At 42.2% G+C, this 19,765-nt stretch overlaps 1 protein-coding gene across 8 annotated transcripts in view; it reads left to right on the top strand.

Moving 5' to 3' along the window:
• Positions 1-5,126: 5,126 nt before the first annotated feature.
• sox5 (SRY-box transcription factor 5) overlaps positions 5,127-19,765 on the top strand; it is an 81,616-nt gene continuing 66,977 nt past the window's right edge. For 7 of the 8 annotated variants that reach the window (XM_029461899.1, XM_029461900.1, XM_029461906.1 and 4 more), the window contains exons 1-2: positions 5,127-5,478; positions 17,079-17,273. In XM_029461899.1, coding sequence (XP_029317759.1) covers positions 5,402-5,478; positions 17,079-17,273 — 272 coding nt within the window. In that variant the 5' untranslated portion in view covers positions 5,127-5,401. Of the gene's footprint in view, positions 5,479-7,033; positions 7,076-17,078; positions 17,274-19,765 lie in introns of those variants that run through there. The other variant, XM_029461904.1, reaches the window with a different exon arrangement.

Here is a 19,765-nt window from a genome sequence, read left to right on the forward strand (position 1 = left end):
AGATACCGTTTCCAATCGATGCACAGTTTAGTCCGAGAATGTGATTCGATTTATCCCTCCTTGTGTATTCTCTCCATTTGAGCATGAATTAGATTAAAAAAAACTAATGTCACTGATTGTTGTTGGCAACGACATATTCATTTTGCTGCCTTATAGAGAGCAGAGGAGGAAGAAGGCATGGATGTGTGTTTCCCCCGTATTGTTACACATCTACACACTGTACACATACAAAGTTGTGTAAATTCTTTGTTAACAGAGTTTGGCTCTGTGTGAAAGTCCAGTGCATCTCCTCTACTGGCCGTTTGGCAGCTCTCTGAATACGACAAACACTCAGGTCACGTCTGTAAAGTTATCAGAAGAAATGTTTAATTTTATATATTTAAAATGCACCGGATCAAATATTACATCTAATAACTGATTGATGGTTTAAGAGAGTTTATGCAGGTGGGATGATGGATTAAAGTAGCTAAAGTGGACAAAAAGACCTTAAAGTGCTAAAAAATCTAAGGAAGATTGTGTAATTCGACTGAAAGCTCCAGAACAGTCACTGAATATATTTAGTAAGATTTTTTTGTGACTGAAAAGTTTCTAATTGTCTAAAGATGTATAAACACCGACCGATGTATGTATGTAGGGTGTGTGTGTGTGTGTGTGTGTGTGTGTGTGTGTGTGTGTGTGTGTGTGTGCGTGTGCGTGCGTGGCAGTCTGTCAGCTCTGCTTTTCTGTGCACTCTCCAGAACAATAGCTGGATTGGCCGTATGTGTGACACATAGACCACACACCCCTAATAGTGACTGACAGCACTAAGGGCTGGAAGCAGCATGCACTCACACACACACGCGCACACACACACACACACACACACACACACACACACACACACACACACACACACACACACTGTACAGTACATACACCTGAGGACACAATGGGTGTGGGTGATTGGTGAAGGTTTCAGTCAGTGTGTGTGTGTGTGCGCTCACTCATGCATGTGAGCTTCAGCATATGTTCTGTTGAAAGTGTTCAGCTGTCTTCTTGTAACAAAACTGTTCCTTGTCGCAGAATCAAATGTCTGCATCTCACTGCATCAGAAGAAAAAGGAAATTGAAGTCTGTTAAACATTTTATTCGTACTGTGGACATGGGGGAGAGGGAGGGATTGTGATTGGTTGGAGGATGTGTGTGTAGTGTATCTGAAAGGTTCAGCCTTGTCAGTGTTCTGCATTACCACTTAAAGGCATAGAAAAATCATATTAACACTCTATTCAAACTAGTGGCTACAAATATTATAATAACTATCTGAAGGGGAAGAAGGAAAGAAAGGCTGAAAATGGCCTTGATAGACACAGATACATAAATACATAGATACATTAATACATAGACAGATAGATACATTAATACATAGATACATTAATACATAGATACATTAATACATATACATAGACACATAGGCACATAGATACATAGACACATAGATACATTAATACATAGATATATAGATACATTAATACATAGATACATTAATACATAGATATATAGATACATTAATACATAGATACATTAATACATAGATATATAGATACATTAATACATAGATACATTAATACATAGATACATAGATGCATAGATACATTAATACATAGACACATAGACACATAGATACATTAATAAATATATACATAGACACATAGATAAGATACATTAATACATAGACACATAGATACATAGACACATAGATACATAGACACATAGATACAGAGACACATAGACACATAGATACATAGACACATAGATACATAGATTCATATATACATAGATACATAGACACATTGATACATTGATACATTAATACATAGACACATAGACACATAGATACATAGACACATAGATACATTGATACATTAATACATAGACACATAGACACATAGATACATTGATACATAGACACATAGATACATTGATACATAGACACATAGATACATTGATACATAGATACATAGATACATAGACGCATAGATACATAGACGCATAGACACGTATACGCATAGATACATAGACGCATAGATACATAGACGCATAGACACATAGACACATAGATACATTAATACATAGATGCATAGATACATTAATACATTAATACATAGACACATAGATACATTAATACATATATACATAGACACATAGATACATAGACACATTAATACATAGACACATAGATACATAGACACATAGATACATAGACACATAGATACATAGATACATAGATACATAGATACATAGATACATAGACACATAGATACATAGATACATAGATACATAGACGCATAGATACATAGACACATAGATACATAGACACATAGATACATAGACGCATAGATACATAGATACATTAATACATTGATACATAGACACATAGACACATAGATACATAGACACATAGACGCATAGACGCATAGACACATAGACGCATAGATACATAGACGCATAGACACATAGATACATAGACACATAGATACATAGACACATAGATACATTAATACATAGATACATTAATACATAGATACATAGACACATAGATACATAGGCACATAGATACATAGATACATTAATACATAGACACATAGATACATATATACATAGACACATAGACACATAGATACATTGATACATAGACGCATAGATACATAGATACATAGATACATAGACACATAGACGCATAGATACATAGACACATAGATACATAGATACATAGACACATAGACGCATAGATACATAGATACATAGACACATAGACGCATAGATACATAGACACATAGATACATTAATACATTAATACATAGATACATAGACACATAGATACATTAATACATAGATACATAGATACACAGATACATAGACACATAGACACATATATGCATTAATAGATTAAGCTGGATGAATCTCTATGATGATATTACTGCCTACTTGTTGGAGTTATAAAGTAAAATGTATTTCTAGAGTGACAAAGATAGAGCCTGTAAAGTTGACATTTTTCTGTCGTTTTTATCAGAAACACGGATTCTAAATTTCTACAAACATTATTATTTGATCAGAATAACAATCTGCATATATATATATATAAATATTTTTAGTCGACTAATGTATTAGTTGATTGAATCGAAAGATCTGTAAAAAATAATAAAATTGACTAATCAACTGCGTCGACTAAGTCTAAAGCGTCCCCTAGTAATACTGTGTAAGACGCATTAATAATATTGTTTTAATGCATCACACATGTGATGGAACCTTTTTGCACATCGCAGCAGACCATATATAATCGCTTCAAGCTCAGGATATATTAATCTTGTGTCAAGGCTTGTTCTATGTCCACTGTTACTTTATTCTGTTAGTGAAGCCAATCATGTGAAAAGTATAATACGTGTCAAAGTGTAGTACAACACCGCTTCACTTCCCTTCACAGTGGAACCAAAGGGACAGTAACAGGCTGGAACAACACAAGTTAACCAATTAAGCACGGGGGAGTCCACGGCGTTCCAAATATGTAGTAAAAAGTATTACTTTTAGCTTCTCTTTTTTTTGTTCGGACCATCACAGCTTTAAGGTAGATTATCTCTTTGAGCAGAGGTTTGCAGACTCACTGTGCAGTACTATGTCCGGCTGCAACACAGTGATGGTGTGTAGCAGAGGTGCACTAATCCAATATGAGATAACGCTATGCTTTAAATGTCTGTCAGTGTTGTAACGTAGGGTTCATGCAAGTACACAGGATTGTTAAACTACACGCAGCTGTGGAGTTCAGTTACAGTGTGAGGTACTCTCATTACTCTTTAGAACTTTACTTCGAAAAGGACAAAGAGATGAACATCCAATTAGTGTTTTTATGTCCAGCTGTTGCTCTGCAAGTCTTGAGAAAATACAGTTGAAACTGCATTAATGACAGAAATTACACATAATTCTTCTTGATTTGTTTTTTTATTAATTGAAAAAATCAGCCAAGAAGTTTGTGGCAAAGCCAGAGCACGAGCTTGTGTTTCATATAGTTCCCTGTAGTCCATCTCATATTGATTAATTCACTTTGTGTTGCATAATAGAGTACATGAGGGCTCGCTGAGGTCTTATCACTCTGAAGTGTGTCTACATGATCTCTCACTGCTGTCCGACTGTGTGAAAACCAAGTGTGTGTTTGGGAGAGAGAGGGGGGGGAGGGAAAGAGGGAGAAATGGAGAGAGACGGAGAAAAAGAGAGAGGGGGAAAGAGAGAGAGAGAAATGGAGAGAGAGGGAGAGAAGATATGGGTGAAAGAGGGCGGGAGAATGGAGAGGGGGGGGAGAGAAAATTGAGAGAGACGGCTAAAGAGAGGGAAAGAGAGTGGAGGGGAAAGAGTTGAAAGAGGGAGAGAGATGGAGAGAGGGAGAGAGAGAGAATTGAAAGAGGCAGAGGAGAGAGAGAATGGAGAGCTTCTCCCTCTCCTCTCTCTTTCCCTCTTTTCCCTTCCTCCTTTCTCTCTCTCTTTCCTCTCCTCTTTCCCGCTGTCGTCTCTCTGTCTTGGGCTCTCTCCGTCTCCTTTTCGCTTTCTCCCTGATATCTGCTACCTGCCTTTCGCTCTCGCTCGTTCCCCTCGTTCTCCCTGGCCTCTCTTGCGCGCTCTCTGGCGCTCGCTCTTGCCTTCTCTCGCCGCTCCCTGCGCTCGGTCGCCTCCCCTCTTGCCTTTCTCCCCCTTGGGCGCGCCCTGCCTCCCTCTTTCCCTCTGTCTCCCTTTCTCGCTCTCGTGTCTTCTTTGCCGCTTCTCCCTGCCGCTCTTCTCTGTCTCCCTGCTCTGCGTCCGCTTTCGCCCTTTCTCCGGCGCCGCGTCCCTCCTCTCTCGCGCTGGGCCTGGCGACTATGGCGCGCTCCTGATCGCGCGGCGGGCGCTTCCGCGCTGCTTGCGCGCTGCCTGCGCGGTAGAGCGCGCGTCGAGAGCGGATAGAGAGAAGAGAGATGGACGGACTTTGAGGAAGGGGCAGCACTGCTGTGCATTTGCACTCAGGGAGTGATGAGCCCTATGGTGAAATCGCCCCTCCCCTTTGCTCTCTCTCTGTCACACACACACACACACACACGGACACACTCACACACACTGAGCAAAATGGGAAAGAGGCTCCGCTGCTGGCCCTTTAAGAGCTGAGCCTAGATCTCACAGTTTACAGCGAGGGAGGGAGAAGAGGAGGGACACAGGCAGAGAGAGAGAGTGAGGGAGGGTGTAAGGCTGAAAGTGTGTGAGTAGAGAGACAGAGAGGAACACAGAGAGAGAAAGAGAGAGAGAGAGAGAATCAGCAGTGTGTGTGAGAGGTTGAAGGATCACTTCTATCCCGTCTTGTTTTGGGGAGACTAACCTTGTTCATCCGAGCATTGTGGGACTGTTTTATGTTGTTGTTGACGAGAGACGCGGACCCTTACTCCAGCATGCTCACTGAGCCTGAGCTACCTCAGGAGTGTAACAGGTACGTGACGCTTTCTCACACACACACGCACGCGCAAACACACACATTGAGATGACAGAGACGGGGGACAGGACGGAGCGGGGCAGAGATAGGAGGGCAGGGAGGATAGGAGTAGAAAGTAGAAAGGCATGTGTGTGAAGAGAAGACTCGGTCTGTGTGTGCGTAAAGCATGTGAAGTGTCTCAGCGAGTCGGCTGAGTTTGAGTCTGGTGAGTGTGTGTGTGTGACAAAGTGAGAGATGGTAAAAGAAGAGTTGATGATTGACTCCTATTCTTTTAGGAGAGTGTGTGTTCTTGCATGTTTTCCCCAGGATTAACAGGATTCAATACTTCCATAGACAAACTTATAAAAACAGTGTGTGTGTGTGTGTGTGTGTGTGTGTGTGTGGATAAGAGAGAAAAAGAGACACTTAGAGAGAAGTGTGTTTGTGTCAGTCAGAATGTGTGATCCCCTCCTCTTATCTCATGTCCACTGCTCATCACAGCTTTATTTACTTCTGCTATAATACGTCTCTTCCTCGCAGCAGCTTTTTATATTAAGGCGCGATCAACAAGTCCAAATTATATCAATCATTTCTCCATTTTTAAACAAAAAAAAACACCCGTATAACTTTTTCATTCCGAATTTAAAATGTTTACACGCTGCCTTCCCGCTCAGCGTCTTTTTAAATGTACTTATTTGTGATGTATTTTTCACTTAATCCAAACTCAATACATGCAAACCCTCAGTAATCCTATTGTCAATCTGCACGGTGTTGTTGTTTCTTCTTCTTCTTCTTGCCTTATGTTAATGTTAATCTCACTGTGCCCCTCTGTTGTTTGTGCGGGCCTGCTTCATTTAGAGGTGCGAACCCTCTTGCCCTTTTCCGACACTGTCAACACAAGTGGCTTTTTCCAGTGAAATAATGGTTGTTTGATGCTAATGCTGCGAGAGACGGATTATGTTCTAATACCCGGCGTTTTAATACGAACACATACGCAAACACACACCTCTCCCTTCTCCTGCTTGACTTTTATTGCATTAAAGGAGTGCTCTGTTTTGCCCGATGAAACTAATCTTTGTTCCGAGATAAACTAGGGTCGGTGGGGTCGGTCGGGTTGGGTTGGGGGGGGGGGACGGGGGGTTGGCAGGGATTTTAGGGGCCCCTTGAATTAAGAACACATTTAGATGTAGCAAAAATGTGTTTTTGATAAACTGTTCAATCCGGCAAAGTGGTTGAGGAGAGAAAAAAAAAAGATAACAACAGCTAGGAGGAATTAAAAATTTAAAGGATTACACAGAAAAGCAGAATGTATGAAGATAAATGCAGGGATTACAATGACTTAGGAGGAGAGCGCTTAAAACTCTTGCTCTTCAGTAATGCACTCCATCACTGTGGCTCTGGCCGTGTGTGTGTACGTGTGTGTACGTGTGTGTCTAATGCGTTCGTATGTGGATGTATGTGTGTGAGCAAGAGAGGGGTATCTTCCATTCCGTGTGTGTGTTTCCTGTGTGTGTGTTGAGCACTAGTCTCTCTGCGGAGCGGAGTGTGTATTGAGTTGCCAGTGTGTGTGCTCTCCAGCCTCGGTGGTCGCGATGCTCTCGGTTCCTGCGTCTCTGTAAGTTTTCGCTGGACTCCTTCACCCATGCTTCTTCTTCATCTTCTCACCACTCTTCTTCTCTTCTTCTCTTCCTCTCGTCTTCAACACTCATGCCCTGTTCGTTCTTCTTCTTCTTTTCTTCTTTGTCATATTGTTGTTAGAATTCACTTTGAGTTTTGATTGGAAATACCCGACGAAGAACACTGTCAGAGTTTCTAGAAGAAGGTTTGTCTGAAAGCAAATATTTGTTGTTTTAGAGATCACTCCTGAATCTGAGCTGTTTTGTATTTGTTTGTGAGTTATCTCATATTATCTACTTGGAAGCTTAAAGAGATCCGTTTTCATTCTAAGCCCACAAAAGTCTTGTGATATGGTTTTCATCTCCACTTGTTTAGCTCTTAAAAATGCACTTCATGCTTTGACAAAGCGTGAACACTCTGTGATTTGTATTATTTGATATTCTAATGTTATATTCTAAATCATGTCTTTTATGATTTGAACTCATTCTTTGCTTCTACGAGCGCTCGGCTGTGTATCAACATTTCCATTCGAAGCTGAAAATAGTGGAAACAGACTGCCTTCGCTAACACGGCCTCATCTGTTCGCACTGAAATACACACATAGGGAGAAACGGGGGAAAGCCAAAGCAACCAAAACACAGAGAGAGACATGTGAAGGAGCTAGAGGACAGTGTGGATGGAGAGATGAAGGGAACGATGTGGTCAAACTGACACATTCCTCTCCGATGAACAGAAGAAGAAGAAGAAGCAGGGTTACAGAAAAGTGCCAGGGAATAAGAGGGGAGGTAGAGGGGGGATGTTGAGGAGGAGGGAGGAGAGGAAGAGGTCGCTGTCGATGTGGTGTTAAAGCTCTGGTGGATTTTCACACCCCTCCATTTGTCCCCTCCGTAAATTGGGGTGTTTGTGTGTGTGTGTCAGTGGTCGTGTCAACACTCAGAGCGGTTGAAGCAGAACACACTCAGATGCAATCTGACATCACTTGCGTCGCACTCAGCAACAAGGACGGCATCAGCAGCCTGAAGGTTTTACTTCATTTAATTAATACAAACTGCTTTTTTTATTTTCAGCGCTGGAAAGTAAATAAGTACATTTAGTACTGTACTGTACTTTAGTTTAATTTTAAGGTAGTTAAAAGTAAGTATTTCCATCTGTTTTTATAAACTGCATTTATCACACAGCTTTAATTACCACAATAGTTACTTTTAAGATGCTATATACAAAAGTATGATCAACTTATAAAATATTATGTATCATCATGGCTCTAAGGAGCCATCAGTGCAGCATTGATCACCTAGAGCAGTACGATGCCGTGCACACATTAATGCACCATTATTGATAATCCATTATTACATGTACATTGTTCTGCAGAACGAATACTTTTAAAACTTTTAGTATCTGTGCTGATTATACTTTTACAAAAGTAACATTTTGAGTGTGACTTGTAATGGACTATTTTTATATTGTGGTTCTGCTTAATTTAATTTAATACATATTGACTTATTATTTTGTAATTATACAACTATGGACAGTTTTTTAAGAGAGAAATTATTTTTGCTAATGATAAAAACTTGTTCCTAATTTATGTGAGCGGTGCGACCAGTGTGAGTGTCTCTGTACTTCATTTAAAAGGGCGAAATTAAAGTGGTGTGTGTGTGTGTGTGTGTGTTTGAGGAAAGAGAGAATGTGTGTCCGTGAAGGAGAGGGAGAGAGCGAGTAGAGTAATTGAGTAGAGTGTCCGTGCTCTGCAAACTAATGCGCCATTCTGCCCTCTTCCCTGTGGCCCTGTCCTCCGGCCTCCCTCTCGCTCCCTTCGCTCTCTGTCATCTCTCTCTCTCTCTCTCTCTCTCTCTCCTCTCTCTCTTTCATCTCTCTCTCTTCTGTCTCTCTCTCGTCTCTCTCTCTGTGTCTCTCTCTCTCTCTCTCTCTCTCTCTCTCTCTCTCTCTCTCTCTCTCTCTCCCTCTCCCACCACCACCACCTCAGACTGGAGGCCATTGTCTGGGCCATATTGTCTGTCCCCAGAGAGCCTTGATAACCGTGTCTCCATCCACGGAGCGAGAGGGGGGCAAAAAGAAAGAAAAGGAAAGAAAGAACGACAGACAGAAAAATACCAGAGGAGAATGCTAAAGCCCCCCCACCCCCTCCCCGCTTCCTCCCCTCTCTCAGCACACTCCCACCCTCCCCCTTCTCCCATCACGGCCTCCCACCCTGGTGGGATCAGCTGACCCTCTCTGATAGCCAATAGAAGAAAGGGAGGGGGTATGTTTGGCTGCATTTGTTGTTGTTGTTGTTGTTTATGGATGGAGAGGAGGGGTGGGGGGGAGAGAGTGAGGGAGTCTTAGAAGAAGTGTGTGTGGAAAACACCGACAGACACACAGACGTGTCCCTGCAGGCTAACTAGAGTCTGGTCATATGACAAGAGGTCACAGGGTTAGGGTCAAATGTCAGGTTGTGTGTGTGTGTGTGTGTGTGTGTGTGTGTGTGTGTGTGTATCCAGGATTTCACACTTCACATCCATCTTTATTTCTTTCTTCTTCTTCTTCTTCTTCCATTTCTTCAGCCATCCATCGATTCAGGCAGCTTGTCTTACACTAATCCCACTCTGTTGCTCTCTCTGTCCCTCTCTGTTTCTATTTCTCTCTCTCACACACACACCATTTACCATCCTTCCCATCTACAATAGGAGACAGTGTGTTAGAGGCTTGCAGCTCTCTACCAGTGCACTACAATGAAAGCTGTGTTTCCAGGTAGTGAAGGAGAGAGAGGGAAGATTAGAGTGGGAGAGAGGGAGACAGGGGGGAGGTCAGAGGAAAAAGGAGGAGACCATTTGGGCCGAGGTGGGAGAGTTTCAAAGTGCAGGCGGAAGGAAAGAGGCCAGCTGGGAGTGTGTGTACGAGTATTTGTGTGTTGTCATTTATGTGTGTGTGTGTGTGTGTGTGTGTGGGGCAGTCCAAGTCGCTGACAGTGAGACAAATGTTGTGACTCCTTTATGGATTGCTTAACAAATGCACCACAAATAGTGTCCTGACACAACAATGGAAAAACACTGTCCCTCGCTCAATGAACATTATGCAGCGTCTTCCCCTCGCAAAACAACAGGGCCACCGTCCACCGGATGCACTTTTCCGCTCGCCGCTTGTCACTTTTCTCCCCCCTCCTCCCTGAACTCTCTCCTTCTGCCTCTCTTCTTACTTATTCTATAGAAACACTCAAGACTTTCCCACGAGCTGTTTTCACTTGGCCTTAAACTGATGACAAAAATAGATAAATAGATAGATAGATAGAGAGATATAGATAGAGCGATAGATATAGATATATAGATAAATGGATAGATAGATAGAGAGATATAGAGATAGATAGAGCGATATATATATATATATATATATATATATATATATATAGATAAATGGATAGATAGAGAGATATAGATAGAGCGATAGATATAGATATATAGATAAATGGATAGATAGATAAATGGAGATATATATATATATATATATATATATATATAGATAGATAGATAGATAGATAGATATATAAATGGATAGATAGATAGATAGATATATAAATGGATAGATGGATAGATAGATAGAAACATGGATAGATATATAGATAAATGGATAGATGGATGGATAGATAGATAGATACATGGATAGATGTATAGATATATAGATAAATGGATAGATATATATATAGATATATAGATAAATGGATAGATATATAGATATATAGATAAATGGATAGATATATAGATAGATGGATAGATATATAGATAAATGGATAGATGGATAGATACATGGATAGATGTATAGATATATAGATACATGGATATATATATAGATATATAGATAAATGGATAGATGTATAGATATATAGATACATGGATAGATATAGTATATAGATACATGGATAGATATATAGATAAATGGATAGATATATAGATAAATGGATAGATATATAGATATATAGATAAATGGATAGATATATAGATAAATGGATAGATATATAGATACATGGATAGATATATAGATATATAGATAAATGGATAGATATATGGATACATGGATAGTATATAGATAAATGGATAGATAGATAGATACATGGATAGATATATAGATATATAGATAAATGGATAGATAGATAGATACATGGATAGATATATAGATACATGGATAGATAGATAGATACATGGATAGATATATAGATATATAGATAAATGGATAGATGGATAGATAAATGGATAGATATAAAGATAAATAGATAGATAGATAAATGGATAGATGGATAGATAAATGGATAGATATAAAGATAAATAGATAGATAGATAAATGGATAGATAGATGGATAGATAAATGGATAGATATATAGATAAATAGATAGATAGATAAATGGATAGATGGATAGATGGATAGATAATGGATAGATAGATAGATAGATAAATGGATAGATGGATAGATAGATGGATAGATAGATGGGTAGGCAGATGACAAGCGCAACAACTTTCTTCCTTTTCCTTCCTTCCTCTATCCTTCATCTTTTCTCCAACCTTTGTTCCATTTTAAAATGTCAGTGCTGTTCACGTCCTCTGGTGACTCAGTGTAAAGACATGAATAAGGTTTTAAAGAGGGAAAAAAAGCTGAAAACATGACGAGGAAAGTATGTGCAGCGATGCCTCGCTGGTGACTAAAGCTCTGGGTGGATGAATGGATGAGAGAGGCAGATAGACAGGCAGAATAAGAGAGAGAGGTAGTCCCAGAGGCCACATGAGTTGGCCCACATCTTTCTACACACGCACACACACACACACACACATACACAACACATGACTGTCTCTCCAGCGTGTGTGATTAACAGCAGTGACATTAGGTTGTGTGTTATTGCCTTTTGTGGTTAAGCTGGACAGGAAACAGGGTTTGGGCTGTCAGCCGCTGATTTAGGGCACCTCACAGAGGATGCTTTGTGTGTGTTAGGCTGAGTGTGTGTGTGAGGGTGTGTCTCTGCGTATATGAGGTTGAGTATATACAGGCAGGAGCTGTGTTCACATTACACACTGTGTACAGTGGAGAAAGTCATCAGGGAAAAGCATTTAACATGAATACTAAGAAGCAGAACGTTGTTACTTGACGATGTCACGCTGCATGTCCAAACATCTTTGGAAATGATTTTTAAATTGGCAAGTTGCCTTCAGACTTCAGACATTTGTTTTGGCTTTTTTCCACTAAGGGAGAGGAATGTAAAAACATGTAGCCTAACTTTTATACTTAAAAGTCGGATTTCAAAGTCTAATAAGCATCTAATGCTTGTTAAGAATATGAAAAGTTAGTATCATTGACCCCCTCCTCCAGGTCCTCCCTGCCTTAATCTTTATCCCTCCATCTCAGCCTTCCCTCCATGTTGCTGCCCCACTCTTCCCACTGTTCAAAAGGACAGCCTATAAATAGATATTAGGCAATATCCTTAAGAGTCTGCACATAGAAGAAGGGAGAGAGGGAGTGACATTCTTACAAACAGCTGATTGTGTAAAGAGGGAACAGTAAGTAAGACAACACCGGGGGAGAGGGAGAGGGAGAAAGAGCAGGAGGACAGACGATGTTAAAATAAGTTCAAGAGTGTGTGACGGAGAGATAGAGACAGATAGAGAAATCGTTTCAAAAGCTGAGACAAGGAAAAGCAAATGCAGCGAGAGAGAAAAAGAGATGGGAAAAAAAGTGATGGCAATAAAGCAAGTGATAGCGCGACACAGGGGGAAACATTTGTTTAAATTCCCGCCTGAGGTGTCACAGAGATGTAAATGTTGCGGTCGGCTCCTCCGAGGCAAAACACCCTGCGTGCCTTATCTAAAAGGCACATTCCGCTCAACTATTTTGATATGCCCTTCCATTCCCTCAGAGAACCATTTCAAAGATAGCTCACATTTACACACAAATAGAGCTGCACCTGAGTGACAGGCAGGAAGTTCTTAGCAGTCACAAGGTGGCGGGGAGAAAACCACAAATGTCACTTTGACTCTTGACAGCTCTTTGGAATTAGCCGCCGTGCTTATTTTTACTGTAGACGATGGATTCGACTGACTGTGCAGCGTGTTGGTGTAGTGGTTGAAATAATGGGTTGTAATTTAAAGAGAGGCTGAACACACACACACACACACACACACACGTACATGCAGAAGTGCACACACTTTACTGTGGAATTCTCCAGAGGAGGCTCCCACGCTCCCTGAAAGCTTGTTCTGAGTAGAGGAGTTAATAAGAGCAGTTAGCACCATGATTATGTTAGCAGCCAGACACAGAGAGTGTGTGTGTCTGTGTGTGTGTGTGTGTGTGATAGATGGTGTCTTTCTCTTACTCTTAAATAAAGCTGAAACTTATCTTTGCCCCCATTTTTGCTTAATTCGTTGGATATGTGTGTGTGCGAGCAGCCTCTCTGGCGTGTTCGTAAGCTTGCTGCCTGTATTAAAACATGCTTGCGTGTGCGTAAACTTGCTGGTGCTGACGTGCCAACTTGGAAATGGACGCGTTGATTACAGTAAGCCAAGGCCAGGAGACGGTTAACCACTGTCCATGGCGATTATTCGGCCCGTTAATGGACGTGCGTCGCTGTCCGATTAGTGACTTAGCAGCAGTGGACATATGTGATATGAGAGGGACTTAACTGAGGAGCCGCTAATCATCAAAAAGCCAAGGGGAAGTGGCGCTCTAATCTCAGCTTAGCGCTCTCACCGTGTGTGTGTGTGTGTGTGTGTGTGTGTGTGTGTGTGTATGTGTGTGTGTGTGAAGGGGAATGAGAGTTAAGGGGGCAGAAGAGACAAAATGTGTTTCTTTGGAGTTTACTTATTCATTTTATTTGTAAATTAAAAAGAATACACTGCAATACTGTTGCACTGGCGTTATGTCATTTAAAATATCATTCCTCTGCTGCTCTATGGAAAAGGCTAGCAGCATATGTGTATGTATTAAGTGTGTTAACGAGTGTGTGTTTGGTGTGAGGTGTTCGATTTTTGGCGTTGTTAGGACGTGGTAAAATGATGCTAATAGTCTGTAATTATGACCTGGATGACGCAGCCAATTGATCTACTTCATAAAGCCTCATCTTTCTTAATCCTTGCATCGCTCCGCGCTTTCATGCGATTTCCTCCAGGTAACCTCCAGGTCTCCGCCGACATGACAGCCCTGCCAAACTTTAAATGAAGTAGCCGGCACAACCTGCACACCCGCCGTGCCCAATTGTATAGTAATTCGACTTCAAAGGCGAACGGGAGGGAGAGAGGGATTTTATAGCCGGAGAGGAGCTGTGAACGGCCTCCCCATTCATAGACACCCACCTCTGAGAAGTAGTAGCAGAGGAGGGGGGGGAGAAGAGAGGAGAGGAGAGAGAAAAGAAGAAGAAGAGGAACAGAAAGCATGATGAAATGTTTGCCACGGAGTTACTTTCTTTGGAAGAGAGAAGTGCTGCGGCCCGCAGAGTTGTCTGTGCTGTTTCCTGCGTTAATGTGTAACTGCTCTCGTCCACGGACTGCATGTCCAGCTAGATGTGTCAGTGTTGCTACTGTGCTTAAATGACGGATTATAAAATTGTAAAAACAAAACTACCAATCCTCACATGCACAGCGATGCTTATGCAGCTGAGCCAAAGTGCAACATTATTGAGGTGAGAGGATTCGAAGCTGACCCCAGGTCTGTGTGTGGGGTGATGGCCCGGCAGAGGTGTGCGCAGGACACAAGGGGAGGTGTGTGTGCGTCTGAAACAAAAGGCCTCAGTGTGTGAGAAGGAAAGGCGGTAAAGTAAACAGGCAGTGATGAAGACAGACCTGTAGTGTTCGGGCCGCCGCTGTTCTATGTGTGTGTGTGTCGGTGTGTGTGTGTCGGTGTGTGTACTCAAAGCCCTGTAGTTTGTACAGCTGGGCCTGCCGCTCTTATTGGATGCCGAGTGGAACAACACACACACACACACTTTTCTTTCTCCTCAGTCATTCTAGCATAAGTATCATAAATGTTATCACAAGTCAATTAGGTGATATAAATTGGATGTAATGATACCAGTAAGCGGTTTTATCTCCTATATCTTTTGTCATTGAAACAAATGCAAAATCTTTACGGGACCTTTATGGCGCCAGATCTTGCTGAGCAAGTCCACGAAGATAGAGCGTCCAGGAGAATCAGATAACAGATGTGTACGTGTTTGTGGTCTTCTGTACTCCTACGTGAACACACTGAACTGTTAATCTCACGTTGATGAAAGAGCACAACATGCTTCTTAAAATGGTAGTTTTCTGCACTTTGATTTAAAAGCTGTATATTTCTGTGAGGGTGATTGTTACTAGTATTACATTGGTCTCCAATAAGTGGATAAAATATTACAACCTTTAAAAGCCCTGCGGAGCCCGTCGAAACTCATGCAGAGTAAACAAATTCCTTTTTTGTGTTTCTGACATTTTGGAGATAAAAAGCTTCAAAGCAATTTGCAAATGATAACACCAATTATTACATTATCTGTGAGCTCGATGAATCCTGCAGGCAAACTCTTCCAGAAACAATTAAAGGAAATGAAATGACATCACCATAGTGCAGAGTCAGTCTGTGTTTGTACGGTATCACTGGAGTGAATAACGCTGCTTGTTGCGTCTGTTAGCAGGACGCTCTCCAGTGAGCAGCACTCCGCAGTGTTTCCCTTCCACTGTCTGTCCACTGTATAAGGTAAATAAGCAATGAATTAGTGGCAGGGCTGCTCCGAGGAACAATGCCAGATGTACAGTCCAGAGGAAATCCAATAGAGTCAAGAGTGTAATCAGTTTACCGGAGACAAGCGGGGAAGAGAGGGGAAGAATTTGAAAGAGCAAGGCTGGAGAGGAAGAGTAAATCGGAGACAGACGAGGTGTAGATGTGGGATGAAGATATGACGAAGGAGGTGAAAAAGAGAATGAGCAGAAGAGTAAAAAACGACTTGTTAAATCAATGGCAGAGAAAGATTGAGCCGACTTTGAGAGTCAGACGCCTGTTGCTTATTTCTTGTTTTTCACCGCTTCCCCTCACACACCCCTCCCCTCAAGTTTTCACAGTCCCTCCACGCCTCCATCCCTGTCATACGTTGCCTCTGAGCGACTGAGCTTTAGCAGCCTATTACCCAGGGTCATAGTCGCAGTGCCTTCAAGGCTGACAAGTGCATCTGAAAGCACTCAGGCGATGCTGAAAACCACATTAAATTCTATTATTGCCGCATAGTCATTGCATCCCTATTCAGCTGAAGTACAGGGAGGCAAATTTACCTTGTGAGAGACAGAGTTCACCTAATAGATGTGGCTTTATATCCTTTCGTTCTTTTCAAGGGAACAAAGCCACTGTAACAAATGCAAACAGCAGGGCCTTCGTGTTGCTAGCTATTTTCCTCCAGTTCCTCTATTGTCCGGAGGTTTTCATAAACACATATTATTGTCACCGTGCATACTGCTCTCACTCTCTGTCTCTCTCTCTCTCTCTCTCTCTTATTATTTCTCCTCTTCCCTACTCTGTGTCTCTCTCTGAAAGCCCATTGTCAAGACGTGGTCATTTCCTCCACAATGCCTGTGCAAGCGGGCTCCATTTGCAGTAATGGCCCCGTCTTTTGGAAATGTGAACGTTGAATGGCCCCCATGGTAAACATACTGTGAGACCTGAGAGTGTGTTTGAAGGTCTGCCAAAAAAAGCTGGAGACTCACACACCGACTGAACGACTGTCGACTGAACGAGCCGAGTGTGCGATGCAGAGGAAGGAGAATTGGTGCAGGTTGATGAGCTGAACGGGATTTTGAGAATACTTGCTGGGAAGACTGGAATATGTTTTCATACACACACAGATTTAAAGTGGGATCAGGCTAATCTAGGAGGTTCCAGGGGCTAGTTGTATCCGCAGGAACGTGCACACTTTCTGCTGCTCCCATCATATAACTCCGGTCTCCAACCTATTATATCATCCTTTGAATATTGCTCACTCTTGTTTTTCCTTCTCTCTTTTTCTTTTTTTTTTCCAGGATGTCTTCCAAGCGACCAGCCTCTCCATATGGGGGGACAGATGGAGAGGTAACCATGACAACCAGCAGACAGCGAATGGATGATGAGGATAGTGAGGGACCGGGCGGTGTCATCCACCTGCCCCTGGCCTCCTACTGCGGCAAGGTGTCCCCTCGCTCGCCCCACAACCGCAACTTGGACAGCCCCCCCACATGGTAAGGACGTCTTTCTCTGCGTTGCATCCGATCTCTCTGCTTATTGAGCTGCGAAAGTCCCCGACTGGATGATGGCGGCCTGGAGCGCTGACTCAGGGTCACGCTATGAAACAGGTGCAACATGTGAAGACATTTCCAACTGCTACGACCCACGCTGTGACAGAGTAGTCACATCGCTTGTGTCTCTTTAGCCCTTCAAAAGCTGTTTATTTAAAGACGTTAGCTTAAAATGATTGATCATCATTGGAAGATGTAGTTCTTAATTCCCACAACTTGCTCCTAAATATAAGCACACTGGCATGACGCATATAAAAAGACACAACTCCAGAACTTGCTGAATCGTTGTGTTGTAAGTGTGTAAGTAATGACCGATGCATCTTCAGGTGCTCTGCAAACACAAAGCGCTTATATCAAAATGTAAACAAATATAAGTTTAAATAACGGGGCTGAAGTTGCAGCTCACTGCTTCCTGCATGACGGGAACTAAACTTGTAAAACGTAGACTTTAATTAAATGTTACATTTCTGCAGATGTGTTCAGCTAGAAATTAACGTCATTGACATTTTTAATTCCTTATCTTCTGAGATGGGTAAATATGTTCAAAAATAATTAGAAGTATGTTGCTTTTATTGTCAACAATTGAACAATATTATATGTGCATATTGAAAACAAAATGGAGGCTTGTACTCGTCTCCGGCATGTTGTTTACTCCTCTAATGGAGACTTAGATTCAACTTTTAAACCCCAACACAAAGCAACTGTACAAATCTCAACAATGAGGAAATAAAATATATGTTTGGTGATTCAGACATGAAAAGAATGAGATTTCTAAAGAGGCAGAAATTGACCGTCTCCGTGAGTGAAAAGCAGTTTGTCGCTCGGAGCTGGATTCTTTATTTTTTTTCCCAGAAATATAAAAAAGAAATGAAGGTTCAAGGCTACTGTTTGGGTGCACACGTGTTTTTGCTTTTATGAGCGCGGCACCAGCCATCGCCTTGAGCCCATTTGATGCACAGTTGCGTGACTGCAAAATGTGAAGCAATGCAGTGAGTCATTTTCTTGGGGATGAAGTGTGACAGTGTGTGTGCTGGTGCTGGATGTATGGCACTGTATGTGTAAGTGCATCTGTATGTGTGTGTGTACAGTTGAATTGCATCTTCTGCATGATTCATGTTAAATATTAGTGGAAGTCGCAGTATACGGGCTTCTTGCAAACTTCTGTTAGTTGTGGTGTGTGTGTGTGTGTGTTAGTGTGTTTACACAGGCTCCGTGTGCTTTTTTACGATGACTTTTTTCATGCATGTGACTACTGGTGCTACACGTGGTGTGATTTACAATCCATGTTCAGCACAGAAGTGTGAATATGTGACTATAGGGTACGACTTGCATCGTTTTGTTTTTTAAATCAGGTTTGCGTAACGAAATGTTGACGATCCACCGTGAGAAACATGTCTTCAACATTTGAAGGCATCTGTTAAAGGATTCTGTCTTCTTTAACTTCGACTCTCTTGTGTTTGTACCAGAAGTCTTTTCACTGTCAGTGTGCACGCCAGCACTCGACTGACTTCTTACCTCATCTCGATACACACCTCGTCTCAGCACTGTTTTGATAACCACCGTCGACCTTTCCCCCATGCTGATGATAAATACCCTGCACGCTGTAAAACAATGAAACTGTGCTTAGCAGCTGTAATGGAAGCTAATTCTGTAATTAGCCTGCTGATTAGCCTGCAGGCCCCTCCCACAGTGGACTCTGCATGTGTGGCAGGTGCCCACTGTAAACCAAAGTCCTGGGACCAGGGGGGAACACACACACCCTTTTTTATTTACACTACAAAATAGTTTTCAAGCAAATGCTACAAACATTAATATAATTTGTTATTAGTTGGCCTTATACCTTCCCCATCATGGGGGTCATTATGAAGAGACCCCTCTGGGGGGGGGGGGTTCTCATACACAGCATAATAGCTGATGTGGCTTATAAAGTGGCAAGCTAGGGTGTGTGTGTCTAGCAGGTGGGATGGGGGCTTATCTGAATGCCTGTTGTAAAATGTGTGTGTGTGTGTGTGTGTGTGTGTGTGGGGGGGGGGGTTACAGTGACAATCCTTTAGCCGCTGACTGTCAGTGAAGACTGGATGAAGAGAAATACAGAGGGAGCTTTACAGCTTGGTGAGGGTGTCAGTGGGACTCTGAGGGAGGGGTGGGGGTCTCCCTCTCTCAGGGCTATTGTCGTAAAGTGATAGGGGGAAGTAAATGGCTCATCTGCGACCGGTTGACTTGGAAGGGAGGCAGCGGGGGAAAGAGGGGGGGGAGACGAGATTACAGCTTTATCTTGTCATAGTAAATTAACACGGCGGCAGAGAAGCGCTCAGCTACACACTGACCTCTTCATCCAGCCTGCCTCGCCTGCCTGCTCGGCTTTGGCCCGGACGCTTTACCTGCCTGCTGCAGCTGCACAGCGACACACACACATACACACACACACACACTCA

Source organism: Cottoperca gobio, chromosome 23 (assembly GCF_900634415.1).
Source record: "Cottoperca gobio chromosome 23, fCotGob3.1, whole genome shotgun sequence".
Lineage (NCBI taxonomy): Eukaryota > Metazoa > Chordata > Actinopteri > Perciformes > Bovichtidae > Cottoperca > Cottoperca gobio.